The sequence below is a fragment of the Plecotus auritus genome, assembly GCF_963455305.1.
Source record: "Plecotus auritus genome assembly, chromosome: 7".
NCBI classification, from domain to species: domain Eukaryota; kingdom Metazoa; phylum Chordata; class Mammalia; order Chiroptera; family Vespertilionidae; genus Plecotus; species Plecotus auritus.
This window is the reverse complement of record NC_137774.1, coordinates 67,064,815-67,086,985: the sequence shown is the minus strand read 5'-3', so window position 1 is coordinate 67,086,985 and position 22,171 is coordinate 67,064,815. Positions and strand designations below refer to the sequence as shown.

Sequence of the window (22,171 nt, the reverse complement as noted above, 5' to 3'; positions counted from 1 at the left end):
GTTGCGGGCACATCCCCAGTAAGGGGTGTGCAGGAGGCAGCTGATTGATGTTTCTCTCTCATCGATATTCCTGACTCTCTCCTTCTCCCTTCCTCTCTGTAAAAAATCAATAAAATATATTTAAAAAAAAAAAAAAAAAAAGGAGTAGGACTTTGGGGCCATGTCTGTCAGTGTGACTTCGGGTTAGGGTTCTCCGGCCTCTGTTTTCTCTTCACATTACACGTGGGGGTAGTCTCTAGCAACTATCTCCAGATGTCAGGGTATTCTCTACCCCTCCTCCCCTGCCCCCACCTTCACATTAAGCTCCCCCATGACATAGACTTGAGACAGGGTTTAAATGCCCAGAAGTGTATGTTTTATTTGTCGACGCTGTATGGCACTAAGGCACAGTGTGTTTGCTCCCAAGAATTTGAGAGGAATGGAGAAGTAAGTGTTCTTCAGGGCCAGGACCTCCAGCCGCCTTTTTGGCTGACGGCTGGGCCTCGGACCCTAGCCCCAGTAGACCCAAGGCTGTGCTGAAGAGGTTGATAGGAGTGGAGCCATCAGTGATGAGGGTCGATTTCAGGCCCAGGCTCTGAAGCAGTTTTACCTGGAGGGAGCAGGAGGGTGAAAAGACAGAGTCAGACCCCGGCCCCTTCTCTCATCCCCTTGGCCGCTTCTCTAGGGCAGCCTACCACCCACTCATCTGACACTGCAACTGCCACCCAAGCCGTCCTCATGGGCTCAGTCAGTGATCGGTGAGGGGCATCAGCGGGGCCTGGGGGCTCCTCACCCTCATCCTTGGGTCACAGAAGGCCTGAAAGCTCGGTCCCTCCCTGCAGCTGCCCCCAGGAGCTCGCCATTCCACACTTCGCTTGCCAGACCCTTCTGGTCCTTAAACGCAGCAAGTTTCATTCTTTGTGTCTTTGCACTTGGACCCTCTCCTGGGAAGCTCTTGTCAATTCTGCATGGTGCTCAAGGATCCCCTCTTCAAGTGACCTTCCTTAGACCAACTAACTTGAAATGTCACCTCCCCTTTCACTGTATCACCCCACTTGACTTTCTTTGAAGCACTTGTCACACGGATGCCCCAGCTGTTTATTGTGCCCCCAGAAGCTCCAGTCCACTGCTGAGTCTAGTGCAGTGCCATATGACACCATGCTCCAATGACACAGGTCAAGACCTGGGATACAGGGACAGCTCCACCACTCCCTCACCTCACCCCTCTACCCTCAACATCTCTCTAGATGTTGTATTGGCCTCCCTGGCTCTGCCTTCTTGGTTCCCAAGACACACACACATGCCCCTCTCCCCACTCTCACCTGCATCTCTGGTCCTGCAATGGCAAGGTCCCTGATGGTGCTGGGGCCCAGGGCCTCCGTCATCTGCTTGAACTTCTTCACCTCCACCTCAGCCAGCTGCTGGGCCTTGCTCACCTCTAGCTCCAGCTGGGACCGGGCATAGGCCAGTTCTAGCTCTCGTACTTTCTTTACCCGCTGGAGCTCAGCCTCCTGAAAGGGGAAAACCCAGCATTCTTTCAATCATGTGGGCCCCCAGGAACAGTCCAGCAAGCCTGAGGGAACTGAGGTAGAAGCGATGGGATTGTAAACTTACAGTCAACTAAGTGTGAATCCTGACAATGCCACCTTTTAGATAGTGACCCATGGGAGGCCCTTAATCCAAGTCTCAGTCCCCTCATCTGTAAATGCAATAATACCTACCTTCATGGGCTTTCGAACATTAAATAAGATCATGAATGGAAAACATATGCAATACCTGAAACAAAACTGTCCAATGCTCTCGAAGAGTTTGAGCACATATTACACGTAAGATAAGTATAATAATCATCTGTGTCTTCCAGGCAGGTAGGAAGTGAATTGATAGAGGACAAAGGACTTTATAAACCACAAATATGTGAATAGAGCTGTATATTAGGGCACTTGGTATCCCACTCGGCTTCAGGGACAGCAGGGATTGGGCGTCTTTCAGACCCCAAGGCCACACCCTTCCAGGGGCATCTCCCCCACTCACCGTCTCAATGGCCAAGGCCTCTGCTTTCAGCTTGGCCTGCAGCACAGAGCCCTGTCCCTCGATGCGTGCTGCCTCTGCACGGGACTCAGCTTCCGCCTTGGCAGTCCCAGTGCTCTCCACGGCAGTGCTGGAGACATCCCCACAGTCAGCGAGACTCAGGAGAAAGCCCTGCCCTGCCCTGCCCTCCTCCAGCTTTGACTTGTGCTGCAGCCACTTTCGCAAGCACACCCCTGGCTTCCCCCACCAGCTGCTTTGTCAGAACCCTCAGCAGGCCATCTTTTCTTTTAGTGCTTTTTTTTCTTTAATTATTTATTTTTATTTTTATTTTTATTTTAGAGAGAGAGGGAAACATCAACGCATTGTTCCACTTGTTTATGCACCCATTGGTTGATTCTTGTATGTGCCATGACTGGAGCTCGAACCTGCAATCTTGGTGTATAGGGACGACGCTCTAACTAACTGACCTACCCAGCCAGGACTTCCTTTAGTTATTGACCCACCTCAGAGCCTCCAGCTCCAAGAGTTCCCTGCGAGCTTTCTCGGCTTCTGATTGGTCCAAGATCTTCTGGCGCTCAAGCCGGCCACGGGCTTCTTGTTCTAGTCTCTGAGCCTCATGCCTGGATGGGAGAGAGAACAGAGAAGATGCTGGTATGGGGCAGAGCTGGAACAGGAGCTCCAAGGGCAGGGACCACTGATCTACATGGGACAGAACCTGGCCCATGGGAGGCACCCAACATGAAATGAAGAATGGTGTGCGCACTGCACGCCTGGCACGATTCTGGGCTCAAGGGAATGTGGTCATGACCAAGGCCCCTGCTTTCATACAACTTGCCTTCCAGTGGGGAAAGAAACAAGTAAAGGAGGATGATTTCAGACAATGACCAGTTCTCTGAAAGTAAGGACACAATAATGACTTGGCAAAGAGGATGCTGCTTAGTTAGGGTAGAGAGCAATGGGCTCTCCAAGGAGGTGACCTTTGGGCTGAGGCCCGAGGAGGAGCCTGTCCTGCAACTCCCAAGAGGCGAACACTGGGCAACGGGAGCAGCCAGTGCAGAAGGCCTTCAGCCCACCTGTGCATTTGAAGAGCAGAAAGGAGCTGGTGGTGTGATGCCAACAGCAATCAAGGCTCAACTACAACAAGGCTGTGCACAGAGCCCACACAGGAGTGCACCTAGAGTGCCCAGCTCAGGTGACTGGGGAGGTGGAGCCACTGGGCCCTACAGGACACCTACTACACAAGGCCACTCTTCCAATTCCAGGAGACATAGCAGCTCTACCCAATACATAGAAACAAACACAGGGAAGCAGCCAAAATGCGGAGACAAAGAAACATTGTCACAAATGAAAGAACAGAAGAAATTTCCAGAAAAAGAACTAAATGAAATGGAAGCAAGCAAAGTACTAGACACAGAGTTCAAAACAATGGTTATAAGGATGCTCAAGGATCTTAATGAGAGCTTCAAGGGACTTACTGAGTATTTCAAAGACATGAAAAAGGACCAGTCAGAAATTAAGCATATACTAATTAAATGATTTACAGGGATTCAACAGTAGAGGATTCTGAGAATCAAATCAATGATTTGGAATCCAAGGGAGCAAAAAACACCCCATCAGAAGAGCAAAAAAGAAAAAAGAATCCAAACATATGAAGCAAGTGTAAGGAGCCTCTGGGACAACTTCATGTGTACCAATATTTGCATTATGGGGGTGCCAGAAAGGGGGAGGGGAGCAAGATATTGAAAACCTATTTGAAGAAATAATGACAGAAAACTTTCCCTACCTGGTGAAAGAAATAGACCCACAAGTTCAGAAGTGCAGAGAGCTCCAAACAAGAGGAACCCAAAGAGGACCACACCAAGACACATCATAATTAAAATGCCAAGGGCAAAAGACAGAGTCTTGAAGGTAGCAAGAGAAAAACAGTTACCTACCTACAAGGGAGCAAGTGCCCATATGACTGTCAGCTGATTTCTCAACAGAAACTATGCAGGCCAGAAGGAAGTGGCAAGAAATATTCAAAGTGATGAACAGCAAGAACCTACAACCAAGATTACTCCACCCAGCAAAGCTATCATTTAGAATTGAAGGTCAGATAAAGAGCTTCACAGATAAGAAAAAGCTAAAGGAGTTCATTACCACCAAACCAGGATTACATGAAATGCTGAAGGGTATTCTTTAAGAAGAGGAAAAAGAGATAGAAAATATGAACAACAAAGTGACAATAAATACATATCAACAATCAAATCAAAATAAACGAACAAGGAATCTAATGAACAAAATAAACTAATGAATAAAATAGAACCAGAGGCATGGAAACATGGAACAGACTGATGAATCTCAGAGGGAAGGGGGTGGGGAGAGATTAACCAAAGATCTTATATGCATATATGCATTACCTATGGACACAGACTATAGGGTGGTGAAGGCCTGGGGTGGGGCAGGAACCGGCAGTGGGGGTGGGGGGAAGATATCTGTAATACTCTCAACAATAAAAATTTTTAAAAAACTACCTTGGTTGCGGGCACATCCCCAGTAGGGGATGTGCAGGAGGCAGCTGATTAATGTTTCTCTCTCATCGATGTTTCTAACTCTCTATCCCTCTCACTTCCTCTCTGTAAAAAATCAATAAAATATATTTTAAAAAAATTTTTTTTAAAAACTAAAACTAACAAAAACAAAACAAAGAAAGGAGCTGGTGGGCCTGGAGCCTGGGGAGAAGGCTGGAAGGCGAGGTGGGGGAGGCAGGGCTGCACTCCAGAGTACCTGCAAGAGCTCAGAAATGAGTTTGGTTCTAGCACAAGCAAGGTGAGAAGCCACGGGAGCAGGGTGGCATTTAGTCACACTTTAAGTGGACCATACTGTCTTACCCATAGGACAACAGCAGGCTGACCATCAGGGGATGCCATGTTATGCAGGGCCCAGCAGGGGGCTGGAGATGGAGACCCTGGAGAGGTCTGGCCATGAGAGGCACTGTGGGCGGCTGCCCTCACTCACTTGGCAGCTGCCTCCTGGGAGTTGGTGGTAATCTCGATGGCCAGCTGGACGCTGCGCTGCAGGGCGTCCCGGGTCCTCTGGTCCACAGGCTCCACTGACTGCACATCCACGCTGCTGACCACCAGTCCATTTTGGGGGAAGATGGCCCGGTCCCGGGGCTGGAGCAGAGCCTCAGCATTGGTCCCCTTGGCTTCCAGAGTCTCAAAGCCAAAGACGGCGGTGCGGATGATGCGGGCCGAGTTCTTATGGAAGTCATCAAAGGTGACAGAGGCCACGGCCCCCCGCACCCGGGATGCTATGGCCTTGCATGCGTCACCCACGAAGTCGGGCACGGAGAAGAGCTTAGCTGCCTCCTGGGGGTCCTTCCGGTCACTCAGCTCAAAGTGCCTATGAGCAAAGGGGCCCAGAACAGGGAAGCATTTTCCTCCAGGAAACAACTCTCTCACCTTCAAATGCGACTGACACCACCCTCCATGGCTGGGCAGGGTCATTCAGGATAGAGAATGCTGATCAGTGTCCACCATGTGCCAGGTGAAGTCCTAAGAACCTTGTGCGTGTTCCCATCTCATTCAGTCACTCTATGAGGTAGGAAGGAGCATTATCCCCATTTAAAGATGAGAAAATAGAAGGCCACAGAGGTTAAGTGACAGGCCCAGAGTCGTACAATATATGGCAAGCCAGAAAGTCGAACCCAGTTAGTATGGCTCCCAGGGTCTATGCTCTTAGCTGTCATGTTCTAACACCCCTAAGATATTAGCGCCTCATCTGCCTCTGTCAGGGTCCCGGCCACTCAGCTGAGAGGTAAAGAACACCTCCTTAGCCCTAGCTGGTTTGGCTCAATGGATAGTGTCTCGGCTTGCGGACTGAAGGGTCCCGGGTTCGATTCCGGTCAAGGGCACATGCCTGGGTTGCGGGCTCAATCCCCAGTGAGGGGCATGCAGGAGGCAGCTGGTCGATGATTCTCTCTCATCATTGATGTTTCTATCTCTCTCCCTTTCCCTTCCTCTCTGAAATCAATAAAAAATATCTTTTTTTTTTTTTAAAAGAACACCTCCTTGGGAGTAGTTGAGCATCACTTCTATGTGTGGCTTATCTTCTCTATCTCTAGCAGCTGCCATTTGATCCCTAACTATGTACAGCAAGCATGTCAAACTCAAAGGCTAAAATCAAATAAATGAGGCATGCGGCCCGTGAGTTTGACATGCTTGATGTACAGGGCATTGTTCTGATACTCATTGCATCCTTTCATCAGCCTGAAATTTTATTTATTTTTGTTAATCCTCATCTGAGGATATTTTTTCCATTGATTGTAGAGACAGTAAAAGGAAGGGAGGGAGGGGGAGAGAGAAGCATCAATATGAGAGAGACTAATCGATTGGCTGCCTCCCCCATGCACCCCAACGGGGGCTGGGGATTAAACCTGCACCCAGGGAATCTAACCCGTGACCCTTTGGAGTGACCCTTCGGCATGTGGACCGATGCTCTAACCACTGAGGACTGATGGCCTGTGAAATTGATGGTCATGTGTCATCCTCATTTGAAAGATGGGGAAACTGAGGAAAGTGTCAAGTCACTGGCTCAGACCCACAGCTAACAGATAGCAGGCCTGGGAGGCAGACCCAGGCAGTGGCCCCTGAGCCTGTACTCTTGACCTTCTGCCCACACTGCCTGCTCCTGCTGGTTGTGTCTGATAGACCTTCTGATAGCCTTGCAGTTGTGTGGCTCAATCCATGCAGTTGTGTGGCTCAATCCATGCTGGGAGTGTCCTCCAATCAGGTGCCCAAACTCCTGCTCCAGGAGGGGAGCCCACACCTTTCCTGTCATTTCACTGGGGCATCAGACTGGGTTTGCGGGAACCCCTGGGTGTCCCTCTTGACCACAGCATAGAGTCAGGCACTCCGCCCTCATTCTCAGCCCAGCACTGGGAGGAGGCATCTCTCGTTCTTGGGGTTCTGCTGGGGCTGCTCCCCCAGAAGCCACCCTCACCTACCCCATCGCACCCACCCCACCCCGCCCCTTACCAGTTGTACGCCAGCTGCAGCTGCAGCCGGGCATGGTCTGCGGTCTCGATAGTGATGACATCCGTGAAGAAGTCAGGCCCCAGCAGCAGGCAGAGTGCACGGCGGGCGTGGGGACGCTTGGGCCGCCCGGCCGAGAGGGACAACACTGTGAACTGCTCCTCAGGACCCAGCGACACCAGCTCCGGCCCAAATACCACGCTGCCGAGGGAGCGGGAGTCAGACCCACGCAGAGCCGCCCTGCGCCCCCGCCGCGCCCCCCCCCCCCCAGCCCCCCGCGGGCCTCACCGAGCTCTCTTCTCTCTGTAGTCGTACACCTGCACCGCCGCGTTGTGCGGGACGCGGTAGCTGACCACGCGGGTCTTGTTCCGGGGAGCGGAGGGCGGCAGCGTCTTGGTCACCTCCTTACCTCTGTCGGCCAAAGGGTCCTGCCCCTTGTTCAGCAGCTCCTCCACCCCCGGAGGCAGCTCTTTCTCCCACAGGACCTCGTCCTCCGTCAGCATGTAGGTGCTTCCGATCACCGCGCGCACCTCATAGGACAAGGAGGGGCGTTGCAGGGAAGGTGCAGGGGAGAGACCCGCCCGCAGCCTGGAGCAGAGCTGGCCTGGTCTCTGGGATGAGGCTGTGTTCACATCCGCCATCTGTGGGCTCTGTCACTCCCAGCCTCAGTTCCTCATCGCTAAATGGACCCCACCGTGGCTACCAACCAGGGTTGGGAATGAATGACATCTCACATGTCTAGTGCTGAGGACTTGGCACATAGGAAGTGCTTGATATTATTTCTTCTGGAATTTTCCTTCACGGGCAGCTTGGCCATGTCCTAAGGACTGATGTAACCCTAGGGACCAGGTGGCACACACTAACACTGCCTGGATTCTGAGCTCTACTTGTAGGTTGGACTCTTAGAGAGAGGTCAGAAATGTGGTTCTAGGTCAAACCAAGGTCAAGGTTTCAGCTGAGGGTCAAAGATGAAGGACTCTATCAGGATACAGGCCTGGGGGAGGAGGTCGGTTCTTCCTGTTCCTCTGCCCACCCCAGTCAGACCTTGACGCCAGGGCCAGATGTGCAGTGGGAACAGAGTCCCCATCCCAAAACCTGGCTCACCTTCTCCCTGGGGGGTGTCTAAAATGTGAAGTTAGATGTTTAAGACAAAGGGAAGGCAAAGGCACATACTCGACCGAACGTCTCATACCTGCCAGCCAGGGGCTCAGCTGCTACCAATGCTACCGACGTCCCCTCCGACCTCCACCAGGCACCTCTCCCCATCGGCCCAGAGCAGTGACAGTCTCCAACCCTCAGCTGTTACCTTTCCCGTCTTGACGTCCTGCACGTAGATGCCCTCATTCTCGTCCAGGGGGATGGCCTGACGCTCTTCCACCACCTCCACCTTGGCAGACGGCACGTACTCCAGGGGCCCACGGATGAGCCAGTGGTCGCCAGCCTTGTGTGAGACCTTCTCCTCACCTTCCCCCACCTCCTCCAGGGGCTGCAGGGCCCTCAGCAGCAGCCCCTGCTGCTCCGACAGCACGTACACGTCCTGGATACCTCGCTCCAGCTTCTCTCCTGGATGGAGGAAAAAAGACTTCTCTCCCTAGTGGGGAGACATGGGGTCAGGAGCAGGCACCCCCAGGCTGGCGGCACCTCTGCCAGCCCCTGGGCTCATGTTGAGGACAGGAGCCCCCATAGCACTTTCCCCACCCCCAGGTTATGATACAGTGAAGTGTTATCTGGACCCTGAGGCTCTCTACAATGCCTGCAGATCTCAGCTGGTCAAACCTGCCCTTAAGATTCTGCAAATTGTCAGGACCTGAATCCTCTCAAGCTCAACAGGTAAGAATTAACGCATTGTTACTCCTCGTTTCTCCTATGTTTTGTTTTCTTGGGATGGTATAGTCGGGGTATTGTCAAACTCTGGTCTTTGAGCCAAATTTGGCCCACTGCCTTTTTAAAAAATATACAGGGGTGGGCAAAAGTAGGCTTACAGTTGTGAGTACACGAAAGTTTCTTATATTTATTAATTATTGTATTATTATTAACCTATTTTGCCCACCCCTGTATAGATAAACTACATGCTGTAAAATTTACCCACTTCAAGTATATAATCCCGTTGTTTTAGTATATCCACAGTTGTCCGATCACAACCACAATCTACTTCCAGAACATTTTCATCACCCTGAAAAGAAACGCTGTACCCTAGATCAGTTACTGCCCCATTCACTCCACCAACCTATTTTCTGTCACTATGGATTTACCTATTCTGGACATTTCATAAAAATGGAGTCATACAATATGTGGTCTTTTATGCCTGGCTTCTTTTGCTTGGCATGATGTTTAAGTTTATCCATGTTGTGGCATGCTGATCATCAGTACATGAACTTTAGTTCATGTTCATTTCCTTTTATAGCTGAACTAGAGGCCTGGTGCATGGATTTGTGCACCGGGGAGGTGGGGGGTCCCTCGGCCTGGCCTGCGGGTATCAGGCTGAAACTGGCAGTCCGACATCCTCCAAGGGGTCCTGGATTGTGAGACCTTTCCCACTCTCCCCCCTCCTCCCTCCCCTCAGATTCATCAGTCTGTTCCATGTTTCCATGCCTGTGCATTGAGCGTCTGCCCCCTGGTGGTCAGTGCACATTATAGCTACAGGTTGAACAGTTGCTTAGGCTTTTATATATATACACTAGTGGCCAGGTGCATGAAATTCATGCACATTAAAAGGGAATTAATTAGAGGAAATATTTTAATATTGTTATTTGCCCTTTCTCTATAATAGAAGTGTCCAGCTGGCCCCACCCCCATTGGGTGACAACAAGACCCGGCCGGCCCCACCCCCGTCAATTCCTGCCTGGCGGGGGACACAGCCTCACGTCCCGGCACTGGGGCGGGGGGTGGGGGGCACAGCCTCAGGTCCCCCACCCCGGCGCCACGCAGCCTCAGGTCCCTGCTGTGATGGCATGATGGTGTGATGACCATTTGCATATTAGCCTTTTATTATGATACTAGAGGCCTGATGCACAAAATCTGTGCAAGAGTAAGCCTTCCTTCCCCCAGCTGCCGGCACCAGCTTCCCTCTGGCACCCAGGACCCAGGCTTCCCTCTGGCCACTGGCAGGCACTCGGGACCCGGGCTTCCCTCACAGCCCTGGCTTCATCTGGAAGGATATCTGGTCTAATTAGCATATTACACTTTTATTATTATAGATAGATAGATGATATTCCATTGTATGGATATACCACAATTTTTTAGAGTTTCATCAACTAATAGACATTAGGTAGTTTCTACTTTTTTCTGCCTGTTTTTGCAAATAAAATGTTACAGGCACACAGTGGCACTCGTCCACCAACAAGCGCTCTGTGCTGCTTTCACAGAACAGCAGAGCCGATAGTTGCAACAGGAACCATACTGATCATTTGCAAAGCCCAAAACATCGACAATTTGGCCTTTATAGAAAAAGTTTGCCAACCCCTGTTAATCCCTTATATTGTTCAGAGAGGGGATGAGGTAAGGGCTGGGTAGGAGGGTAAACCAAGAGTTATTTTTGTTTGTTTGTTTTACACAGAATGACGTTTCCAGGAATATGAAATACGGAGTTTCCTGGTCAGTGTGCAGCGCGGGGCAGGGCCAGGGCCAGGGCAGCGCTCCCAGGGAAGCAGTGTGACTTGAGGTCAGGGCTGCCCGGGAGATCAATGGGTGGGTGTCTCGGAGCTAGAACCTAGTGCACCAAGGCACAGAGGGAGCCACGACAAGTGGGCATTTCCAGAATATGGACCTGGTGCGGGAGATAAGGGAGAGAGGTCCGAACCACTCCTGCCATTGAAAGACGTTCCCTCTCCGGGGGACATGGAGGCACCTACCTTGACCACAAGCTTTTGCCCCAGCTGGTTCTTGCCATCCTGTCCAACTGGGTCGAGAATCACACAGTAGTTGCGGGGGCCCAAGGTGGTGATAGGCACAACCCCCAGCACCTCCTCGTAGACGTCGGGCACATGGGCCTCCGTGTCCTGCACCGTCACCAGCCACTCCTCCCCCGTGCGGCGGGGCACTCCCCTCAAGTCTTGGAAGTTCTGCAGAGCCCGGAGGTGCAGCGCTGTCTGCAGAGCAATTCGGGGTGTTGGAGTGAACCCACCTCCGACTTCTTCAGGGGGCCACCAAATGCTCCCGGGTCTCAGTGCCAGTTCCTACCACCCAGGAGGACTCCTTAACCCTTTCAGGTGACCCGGGACACTCCTCAGGTGACCTGACCTCTGAAGTTTTTCCTCTAGTGGCCCTAGCAATATTGCTTCTCTTCTACGCTCATGTTACCTGACTCCATCTCCGCCACCCTGAGTGCTCCCTGCCCGGAGGCCCCCTAACCCGCATCCACCAGAACACAGACCTTTTCTGTGAGGATCACAGCGTCCACCAAATCCAGAACCTCCTCGAACACTGCCGGGAGGTACGCACCCACGGAGCGGACCAGCCATTCCTCTCCTGGCCAAGGGTGGAGCAGTAAGGGTCAAAGGTCACCCAAGCTTGCTCCCAGCTGCCCATGGCCATAAACCCAGGCAAGTAACCTAATTTTTGTGTCTTAGTTTTGTTAGATGGAAAATGGGAATAGTAGTGATTCAAGGTTGTTTGGGGACCAAATAAGTTACTATTTGAAAAGCATTTTGAGTCACACCTAGCAGAGTAAGCACTGCATTTAAGACAGGGTACATACATCACATTTGTCACATACAAGTGCCAACTGCATGTGATCACCTGCTTTGCTAACCCAGAAACAGACAAGGCCACTGCCCCCGGCTCATGCTAAAGGGGGAGGGGAGAGAAAGGCCGTCAGCATGACGGTGATCACAGGGTCAGGGCTGGACATCGCCTGCATGAAGGCGGGTGGGGAAGCAGCGGTGGGAGCCCCCAATGGCTTCTAAGAGATTCCAGAGAAGCACTTCCTTCCAGGCTGTAGCCACTTGTGAGTGGCTTTCCCCACCGTCCCCCACTTCACCTGCAGTTGAGAAAGTCAGAGCCATGGTCTGCCCATCCCCTCAGTGCTCCTTCACACCTCACCTGTCACCCTCTCCTTGCCGTCCCGGTCCCGGCACTCTTTGCGGGCCCTCAGCCGCAGAGCCTGGTTCTGCCGGACGATGGTGGCCTGAATGATTTCTACGACCTCCACCTCCTTCTGGGGGATGTATGTGCCTTGAAGGGAAGATGAGGCAGAGGTGAAGGTCAGAGGTGAAGGTCAGAAGATATCAGGGCTCTGATGGGAAGGCAGGAAGCCTCAGACCTCAACTCCGGCCCAGTGGAAAGAACTTACCGGGTCCTTCAAAGAGCCACTCATCTCCGGCGACTACCTTGTCTCCATTTTCATCCTCAAAATCCAGCAGCGCCTTCAGATGGAGCGCCGTGTTGGGCAGAACCACCTGCAGCGGGGTGATGTCCTAACAGGGGAAGGAGGGGGTTCATGGGGCATTCAGTGCTGTGACCCCAGAAGTCAAACCTGATACCTTGGAGGTCAAAATCCATGCGTCAATTTTTACACAAGTCCCAAAATAAGAGCCGGAATGAAACGTTCAAGATGGGGGTAGCCCTGACCAGTTTGGCTCAGTGGATGGAGCGTCGGCCTGTGGACTGAAGGGTCCCAGGTTCGATTCCTGCCAAGGGCATGTGCCTTGATTGCGGGCACATCCTCAGTGGTGGGTGTGCAGGAGGCAGCTGATCGATGTTTCTAACTCTCTATTCTTCTCCCTCCTCTCTGTAAAAACATCAGTAAAATATATTAAAAAAAAAAAAAAGATGGGGGTAGTCCCAAAGCCATCCGATCAGAAGGACTAAGAGTTAACAGAGCAAGAGGATGCCACTGCTGATGAGCCAAGGACACACACTCCTCTGGAGGGAGTGCTCAGTCGTCATTTTGAACTAGAAATGTAGGCAGGAAACTGGGTAGAGGGCTTGATGGGAGATGTGGAGAAAATACCTGGAAAGCTGAATAAATTCATCTCTCATGGCCCAGTGTGCACTGGGTCCCTCTGGGAAGTACAAGGAGGTGGGAAGGTATAAACTGCTATAACAGGCACATTTAAAGCACGTGGCTTTGTTTTCAAGGTTGCCTCATGGTCGCAAGAGAGCCACTGTGCACCGGTCGTCACATCTCCTTCCATCAGGAAGGGGGACCTGCCAACAAGCAGCCAAACCGTTTTAGAAGTTTGTAAAGTGTTTCCATGAGTTTCACTTGATCTTTGATCTGAGGGAGGCAGAAGGTGAGGAAAGAGGCTCAGAGAGGCTAAGGAACATGATCGAGGTCACAGGACGAGGAAGGAACAGAATCAGGACTTGAACCTCTTTGGTGAAGTCCACCTGCTGCTCCTGACTCCAGCTGAGGGCACAGAAGGTCAAGTACCTCTGCCGGTGCCCACTAGCCACACATTGCGGGGGAGGGGAGGCATAGCTGGAGGCTTACTGCGCTGCCGAGCTCTTCCCTGTACCCCTCACGTGCATGGCGCTCAGCTGGCTATGGTGGGGGCAGCACATACCCCATCATCATGGGCTTCCACAGGTGATAGGACATAGACACAGACCATCCTCTCAAGGAGACTGTGAACAGTGTCAAGGGAGAGAGTTTCAGACGTTCAGATGAAGGAGAAGTTGTGGCATGTGAACTGGGGCCCAAAGGAAGAGCTGGCCTTTGGTAAAGGTGTGGGAGGAGGAGGAGATGGGCATTGTGGGAAGAGCCCGTAGTCCAGTATGCTTTCCACCTCCCACATCTCTCTTTTTAAAAAAAACTTTTTAAATTGATTTTCAAAGAGGAAGGGAAAGATAGAAACATCAATGATGAGAGAGAATCATTGATCGGCTGCCTCCTGCACACCCCCTACTGGGGATCAAGCCCACAATCCATGCATGTGCCCTTGACTGGAGTCGAACCCAGGACCCTTCAGTTGGCAGGCTGATGCTCTACCCACTGAGCCAAACCGGCTAGGGCCCCTCATCTAGTCTTTTACCACTTCCTCTCTGTCCCATCACAAATCCCGTCTACCTTCATCTATCCCTGCCATTGCCCTCACCTAAGCTGTCAACATCTCTGGCCTGAATGATGGCAATACCTTCCTAATTGGTCTCCTGAATGACACCTTTGTCTCTTTCCAGTTTGTCCCTCAAGCCTTTGCAGGCAGGCTCCCAGCTTGGGTGACTGGGTACCCGCAGTATTACCAAGTAAGATTGGGAATACAGGAACACTTTCCCTGACTCCCACAGTCCAGTATGGGATGGCTGTGGGACATCCAGGAGAGAGCTCCTGCAGGCAGTGATGGGCCTCTGAGCTAAGGTACGGGGCGGGTGGCTTCAATATAGACCACAAAAGCCTGGGAGGGACACAGGAGGTCCAGGACAGAAGCTGAAGGCAGAGTGGGCACGGAGGAGGGGACCCCTCTAAGAAGATGGGGAAAAAAAACATCGGCAGAGCAAAAAGTTAAGTCCTGCTTTAATAAGAGAACAGACCAGCAATGGATGGGGTTGACAGGGCCTGCAAGACACAGAAGGACTGTCCACTGGGCCTGCAGTTTGGTGTCTTAGGGTGTTGTCAAGGGAGCGCAGTGGAGGTGGGGGTAGGGGCTTGTGAGGGAATAGGAGAGAGAACATCAAGTGGAAGTTGTCATCAAAGAGGAAGTAGGAAAAGTAAAGCAGTAAATCGCTAGACATTAGACTCACAGGGCTATTCATAAAAGTGCGTACAAATGTAGTGTGCATATGCTAGGACCCAGCAAATTTTTTTATTTTTATTTTTTTAGTTTCTACTCTTTTTTTTAAAAAAAAAAAAAGGACTAGCGTAGCTAGTGTGGCTCAGTGGTTGAGCGCCAACTCATGAACCAGGAGGTCACAGTTTGATTCCTGGTCAGGGCACATGCCCGGGTTGCGGGCTCAATCCCCAGTAGGGGGCAGGCGATCAATGATTCCCTCTCATCACTGATGTTTCTATCTCTCTCTCCTTCCTCTCTTTGAAATCAATAAAAAAATACATATTTAAAAGAAACTAGCATGCACAAGGACATGCAGACAAGGATATTTATTGCAGCACTGTTTTCCCTTATAAACTGGAAACATCCTAAATGGCACCCAGTAGGGGAACCAGTTGAACTTCTGTACATCATATAGAATTACATACAACAACTAAACAGGATATGATTTGTGTACCAAGATGCAGAAGTTCATTCAAAAGATACTGGCAGATGACAGTGTGATAGTCCTGATGCAAGCAGGTTCTACTACTTCTTTTGATGCCTGTGTACGTGAGTGCACAGACAGCTCTGCAAGTGTACACCCTGCTTAGGTGGCAGTGGATGGTGCTAGCAAATGGAGAGGAGATGGTGGTGGAAGTCAGGGAGGACTTCGCAGCCTTGTGAATGCATTCCTTAGAATAAAAAGCTTACACAAAGAAGCCTTTAAGGCCAGAAAAGGGTGGCAGATGTATCAATGGGCCAAGAGAAAGGCATCAGTAGTGAAGAAGTAAGACAGGGGAAAGAAGTTCCAGGTGGGGAACAAGGTTTCAAGAAATAGAAGGTTGAGTCTTTCTGGGTCTAGCTGATGGAGAGGAACCTCCTGGAGACTCCAACAGGTCAACAGACCCTGGCCGGTGTGGCTCAGTGATTGGAGCATCAGCCTGTGTGCCAGAGGTCGTGGGTTTGAGGGCATGTACCTAGGTTGCAGGTTCGATCCCTGGCCTGGTCAGGGCACATGCAGGAGGCAACCAATCAATGTGTCTCTCTCACATTGATGTTTCTCTCTCTCTCTCTCTCTCTCTCTCTCTCTCTCTCTCTCTCTCTTCACACACACTCCTTCCTCCCTCTCTCTCTAAAAAAAAAAAAAAAAAAAAAAAAAAAATCAATGGAGAGAATATCCTCAGGTGAGGATTAACAAAAACAAAAACAGCCCTAGCTGGTTTGGCTCAATGGATAGAGCGTCAGCCTGAGGACTGAAGGGTTCTGGGTTCAATTCTGGTCAGGGCACATGCCCGGGTTGCAGGCTCGATCCCTAGTGTGGGGCGTGCAGGAGGCAGCTGATCAATGATTCTCTCTCATCACTGATGTTTCTATCTCTCCCTTCCTCTCTGAAATCAATAAAAATATATATATTTTTAAAAAAGCAGATAAGGGTAGGCATAAAGGAAAGGGGACAGAGATCTAAATCCTGCCAGATGGCCTCAATTTCTAACTAAGTAGGTGAGCAAGTTGTTCAATGTGAGAGGACGGGGCAATAGAAGAGTGGAGAAGGATAAACATTCAGCAGCATACAGAGGAAAAATGGAGAGAAAGCTGGTTGGGAAGGAGAGTGATGAGCAGGGCTTGGGCTGGAATGAACCACTGGCCCTGCTTATGATACTGCTGTGGTGGCAGAGCTGTCCACAAGGCTAGCAAACCCGTCCCGAGTGTGAGTACAGAAAGGGCAGGTGGTAACCCTGATCCAGGACCTGGCTCTGCCGCAGCCCCAGCGCATAGTGTTAAAATGACGAGGTTTGAAGTCAAGAAACCAAGATTGCGGCATAGGTAAACACCTGAAATTGCTGCCTCACACAACCACTTCAAAACTACAACTAAAAGATAAATGGACATCATCCAGAACCACAGGAAGGCTGGCTGAGTGGAAATTCAACAAGTAGAAGGAAAGAGAAGGGCACACCGAGACTCAGAGGAGCTGCAGAAGGCAGAGGTACAGAGGCACATGCTCAGAGAGGGCTGGCAACTGAGTACACGGCTGGCTTTTTCAATCGGGAGGGAGACACAAGCTCCCAACTGAACTCCAGTTCCGGGCAAGACTCTAAGGACTCAGACTCATATGGGGAGAAACTGGACTGTCTGGCATTGGGCGGAACTTGAGGGCGGCTTTCTCTCAGAGGTGCTTGCAGCAATTACCGATTACCGAGGGACATTGAGACCCGGGGGCCTCTTAGGGCAAGGCCAACGGTCAGCCATTGCTGTTTGCTCCACCCTGAGACCTCACCCCAACCAAGCTGTGTGCAGAGGTTTTTGCATATGAATGGCCTGTTTCTTTAAAATCTACAATTACCTAACAAACTGCAGCTGAGTCAGAGAAACCCAGAACATCCAAAAGAAGGCCCAAGGCCCCAGAGCAGCTAGCATTGCTTCACAGCTGGGCCTCATCTGGACACCTCCAAACCCCAAACAAAGAAGAGGAATCTGCAGATCTCTTTGTAGCTCCTGCTGGGTGGCCTCAGGCAGAGGCTAAATTAATACCTCCTTAGAGATCCAAGAGCCAGTGTACCCAGGGGTCAGAGTGGGACCATCCAGATTACAACTTCTCAGATCCATAAGGGACACACTCTTGTCTCATAAGGGTGTCTCCAGCACAGAAGTTCTCCCAGCGTAGACACAGCTGATCCTCACAGCCAATTGGCCTGGATGTCAGTTCCTCCCAGTGATACCAACAACAATCAAGGTTAAGTACAACAAGACTGTGCACACAGCCCACAAAGGGGTGCACCAAGAGTGTCCACCTCAGGTAACTGGGGAGGCTGAGCCACTGGGCCCTATAGGAAACCTAGCACACAAAACCACTCTATCAACTCAGGGAAGCAGCCAAAATGTGAAAACAAAGAAACAGGTCACAAATGAAAGAAATGGAGGAAAGCAAACTACTGGATATAGAGTTCAAAACTACGGTTATAAGGTTTTTCAAGAATTTTCTAGAAAAGGCCAATAAATTTAGTGAGACCCTCAAGGATATGAAAAAGAACCAACTAGAAATTAAGCATACACTGACTGAAATAAAGAATAATATACAGAGATCCAACAGCAGACTAGAGGATTGGAAGAATCAAGTCAAAGATTTGAAATACAAAGAAGCAAAAAACACCCAACCAGAAAAGCAAAAAGAAAAAAGAATCCAAAAATAGGAAGATAGTGTAAGGAGCCTCTGGGACAACTTCAAGCGTACCAATATCCGAATTATGGGGGTGCCAGAAGAAGAGAGAGAGCAAGATATTGAAAACCTATTGGAAGAAATAATGACAGAAAACTTCCCCCACCTGGTGAAAGAAATAGACTTACAAGTCCAGGAAGCCCACAGAACCCCAAACAAAAGGAATCCAAAGAGGACCACACCAAGACACATCATAATTAAAATGCCAAGGGCAAAAGACAAAGAGAGAATATTAAAAGCAGCAAGAGAAAAACAGTTACCTACAAGGGAGTACCCATACAACTGTCAGCTGATTTCTCAACAGAAACTATGCAGGCCAGAAGGGAGTGGCAAGAAATATTCAAAGTGATGAATAGCAAGAACCTACAACCAAGATTCCTCTGCCCAGCAAAGCCATCATTTAGAATTGAAGGTCAGATAAAGAGCTTTACAGACAAGAAAAAGCTAAAGGAGTTCATCACCCCAAAACCAGTATTATATGAAATGCTGAAGGGTATTCTTTAAGAAGAGGAAGAAGAAGAAAAAGGTAAAAATTATGAACAACAAATACATATCTATCAATAAGTGAATCTAAAAATCAAGTGAATAAAAAATCTGAACAGAATAAACTGGTGAATATAATAGAATCAGGGGCCTAGAAAGGGAGTGGACTGACAATCCTTGGGGGAAAGGGGTGTGGGGGGTGCGGGAAGAGACTGGACAAAAATCGTACACCTATGGATGAGGACAGTGCGGGGGAGGTAAGGGCAGAGGGTGGGGTCGGAACTGGGTGGAGGGGAGCTATGGGGGGGGGGAGAGGAACAACTGTAATAATCTGAACAATAAAGATTTATTAAAAATAAAAAATAAATAAAATGATGAGGTTCTGTTGGGGTAGGAAAGCAAGGCCTGGAAGAGCATCTGGGACAGAAGATGGGCTCGAAAGCCTTGAGGGGACATGGCAACAGAGGAGGGCTAGGAAAGGAAGCTGATGGTAGGAAGAAACCTGGGGTTTAGTTTAACTTCGGGGGGAGGGGGCAGGTGGGAGAATAACCAAGTCCACACTGCACATGGCCCTGGCAGGGCCGAAGCAGAACAGAAGAGGCAGCATCAGAGCTGAGGTCAGGAAAGCCAAGTTGTTGACCGGCTCCGAGGAGGACAGGAGGGTGGGAGAAGGGAGGCCCAAGCCAGGGGCCACCCTCGGTGCAAACTGGGAAAGGAAGTGGCGCAGGCAGAGGCCAGGCCTGACCAAGAGTGGAAAGAAGCATCGCGGGGGCACTGGGCTGAGAAAGGGCCCGGCTCTCCTGCATTGGAGCACGTGGTGTGAGAGCATGAGCTGCTGTGGCTGGAAAGCAGAAGTGAAAGAGGCAGGGGTACGGGAAGCTTTCTCTCCACCCTAGGGAGCTTTTAATACTGGCCCCCACCCCCTGCTCCCCACCCAGCAGGGATTTAGTTGGTCTGAGGTAGGCCCTAGATATGGGTGATTTTCAACTTCTGACAGTTTCTGACTTAAATAAAGGCGATTCTGATGCAAAGTCTACCCCTAACGCTTCACTCAGAGTCTTCAAAGGTAACATTCTAATTATTCTGCGTCACTTTCCATCTCTACACACACACTCTGCAAAGCATTTACATCTCAGCGGACAGGGATGTCTTGGGGTTCCCTGGGTCACTCTTCTAGGCTTCCAGGACTAGGAAGCGCTGCTTAGCAGAGGAACCCAGAGTGAAACAGTGTAAAAGGGCAAGGAGGCGAAGGCAGACAGTGATGGAAGTGAAGGTGGGACGCCCACAGGCTCAGGCCCAGGGCCTGTGCCACAAAGAGGAGGGCCTGGCTGCCAGGGCAGCCCCCAGCGCCTTCCCGTGGGAAAACCACAGCGTCTGAACCTGGGCCTCATCTTGTCCACCATGGCTGTCACTGCCCACCAGTGTCTGGCAACTGTTTGAATGAATGAAATGCTTCCTCTTGGCACAAGCCATTCAGTGCCAGATTAGCCGGGAGTTCCCAGAAGGCTCTGAAGCCTGGTTGGTTAGGTGGGGAGATGGGCTGACAGCTCTCAAAAGGGGAAAGTCTGTTGTGGGCATGTGAGGAGGAAGGGGGCATTTGGGGAAGGTCGGTGGAGAAGCAGTGAATCGATTCTACCCCTAGTGAAAGCGGGAGATGCCGCCCCATTCCCTCCCAAGGTCCCAATTTGTTTTCCCTCCTGAAGGCAGTGTGGGAGCAGGACAGGGAGAGAGGGTCTAAGGGAGGCAAGGCAGATACCTTTTCCAGAACCTCCCCTGGGTACAGGGGGAAAGGATCCTGGGCCAGCCGGATCTCCAGGTCAGCGTGGCGAAGCCGTACTTGCCCTGTGACGTGGAACAGCACTGAGCCCTGGGCATCCCGGGACACCGGATTGGCCACTGTGCAGTAGTGGCGTGGGGGGACAGTCACCATGCACATGGGGGCAAACAGGACCCTGTTGGAAGGTGAGAAGTGGTGTGAGGACAGAGAAAGCTTCCTGTGACCCAAGTGAGGGCCAGTCCTCAGAAGAGATGGATGCTCATGCCAGCTAGACTAACAGGCCCGCCTCAGTCCCAGGTTCCCCCACAGCCCAGCCCTCACACCAACCTCTCATTGTCCTGCCGGATGTAAGTCTTTGGCCCAACCTCCACACGGGACACATTGCTGTTCTGGTCCAGCACATGGATGTAGTGGTAAGGGGGAATGCGGATGATGGACTCTTCAGTTGCCATGGTAACTCCTGTGCCCAGGGCAGCATATAGAGTGATAGATGGGTGGGGAGAAGATACAAAATGAAGATGGGGGCCTAGGAGGAGGCAGGCATGAGCCTGAAGACTGGCTGGAACTGGGGGAAGGACCTCCTCCAACTCAGATTATTCTACCTTTCGCTGTGCCCCTGCCCAACCCTTCCTTTTTCTTCCCACCCTGGGCAGCACAGCTCATCCAGATTTCACCCCTGCCAGGACTGCCCAACACAGTTACCCACAGAAACCCAGGGCTCTCGCCGACCCTTTCCCTCCTTCCCATCAGCTTTACAGCCTGAGCTGCCTGCACTTTCCCAATCTCCAGCCCCCACAATGGAGGAGCTGGGAGTGCAGGTCAGTCTCTGGGGGTGCTGTGGCTCCCCTAGGGGCCGGCAGCCTTTATTTCAGGGGATCCTGAGGACCCCAGCATTATTCAACTGACAGTCCACAGCCCAAGAATATTTGCATAATCTTTGCTCCTCCAGCCCCACCCTGTGCTTTAAGCAGTCCTGAGATCCTTGATGAACTGATTCTCCTGTAGAATCAGCTGGATCAGAAGTAGCACAAATTACTCCAGTTCTTTTCTCCCCTTCCCCTCTGGTCTGTTGCCACCCTCAACTCCCTGAATCCTGGGCGGCTCCGTCCAGTGACTGGCCGGTTCAGGAAGTCACACCTACCTGAACCCTATCACTGCTTCCAGCATGCCTTGGACTTTTTTTTTTTTTAATATATTTTATTGATTTTCCACAGAGAGGAAGGGAGAGGGATAGAGTTAGAAACATCGATGAGAGAGAAACATCGATCAGCTGCCTCCTGCACACCCCCCACTGGGGACGTGCCCGCAACCAAGGCACATGCCCTTGACCGGAATCGAACCCGGGACCCCTGAGTCCACAGGCCGACGCTCTATCCACTGAGCCAAACCGGTTTTGGCATGCCTTGGACTTTTGAGGACATGTACCTTTGGGTCACACAAAGGGAACCAAGTTCACTAAGCAACTCAAAGCCTTGTCTCCTGAGACTTTGGTCAGACATTTTAAAAGCCACCTGCTCCACCATTCATCCAGCTTCCAAGAGTGAGAAATGGGAAGCAAGGAGGGAGAATTGGCACAGGAATAAGAGGCAGGAGCCACAACATTATAGAATCAAGGCGAGGAGACCCAAGAGTTTTACTTGATCTATATAATCTGTAAAATTTCAACTTTGGGGTTTAGAAATTGAGAGTTTTCACAAACCCCCAATTCCTGCTTTTCTTGAAGCATTAGGAGATAGACCCTACATTCCCGAAGAGCAGAATCAGTTAGAGCCACGGAGCAGCTGTGCGCTTTAGGTGAGACACAGGTTTTCCTGCTTGCCACAGTCCCCACCACTCCCTGCTGCCTTCCACCTGGCCCCTCATGCCACCTGCCCGGCTCCTGTTCAAAGTACTGTAACTCAGCAGCATCCAACAGGACTTTCTACAATGATGGAAATAGTCTAAGTCTGTGCTGTCTTTGGCTGACCACATTTGAAATATGGCT

At 50.9% G+C, this 22,171-nt stretch overlaps 1 protein-coding gene across 3 annotated transcripts in view; it reads right to left on the bottom strand.

Annotated features, from left to right (window-relative positions):
• Positions 1-334: 334 nt before the first annotated feature.
• Positions 335-22,171, bottom strand: part of MVP (major vault protein) — a 27,012-nt gene continuing 5,175 nt past the window's right edge. Inside the window, exons 2-15 of one of the 3 annotated variants that reach the window (XM_080681927.1) lie at positions 20,515-20,647; positions 20,167-20,362; positions 12,313-12,436; positions 12,063-12,194; positions 11,395-11,489; positions 10,874-11,110; positions 8,329-8,613; positions 7,311-7,552; positions 7,026-7,223; positions 5,005-5,391; positions 2,511-2,627; positions 2,011-2,137; positions 1,302-1,490; positions 335-589 (exon numbers count right to left, since the gene is read on the bottom strand). In XM_080681927.1, the coding sequence (XP_080538053.1) occupies positions 380-589; positions 1,302-1,490; positions 2,011-2,137; positions 2,511-2,627; positions 5,005-5,391; positions 7,026-7,223; positions 7,311-7,552; positions 8,329-8,613; positions 10,874-11,110; positions 11,395-11,489; positions 12,063-12,194; positions 12,313-12,436; positions 20,167-20,362; positions 20,515-20,639 (2,664 nt within the window). In that variant the 5' untranslated portion in view covers positions 20,640-20,647 and the 3' untranslated portion in view covers positions 335-379. Of the gene's footprint in view, positions 590-1,301; positions 1,491-2,010; positions 2,138-2,510; positions 2,628-5,004; positions 5,392-7,025; positions 7,224-7,310; positions 7,553-8,328; positions 8,614-10,873; positions 11,111-11,394; positions 11,490-12,062; positions 12,195-12,312; positions 12,437-20,166; positions 20,363-20,514; positions 20,666-22,171 lie in introns of those variants that run through there. The other 2 variants (XM_080681926.1, XM_080681928.1) reach the window with 2 other exon arrangements.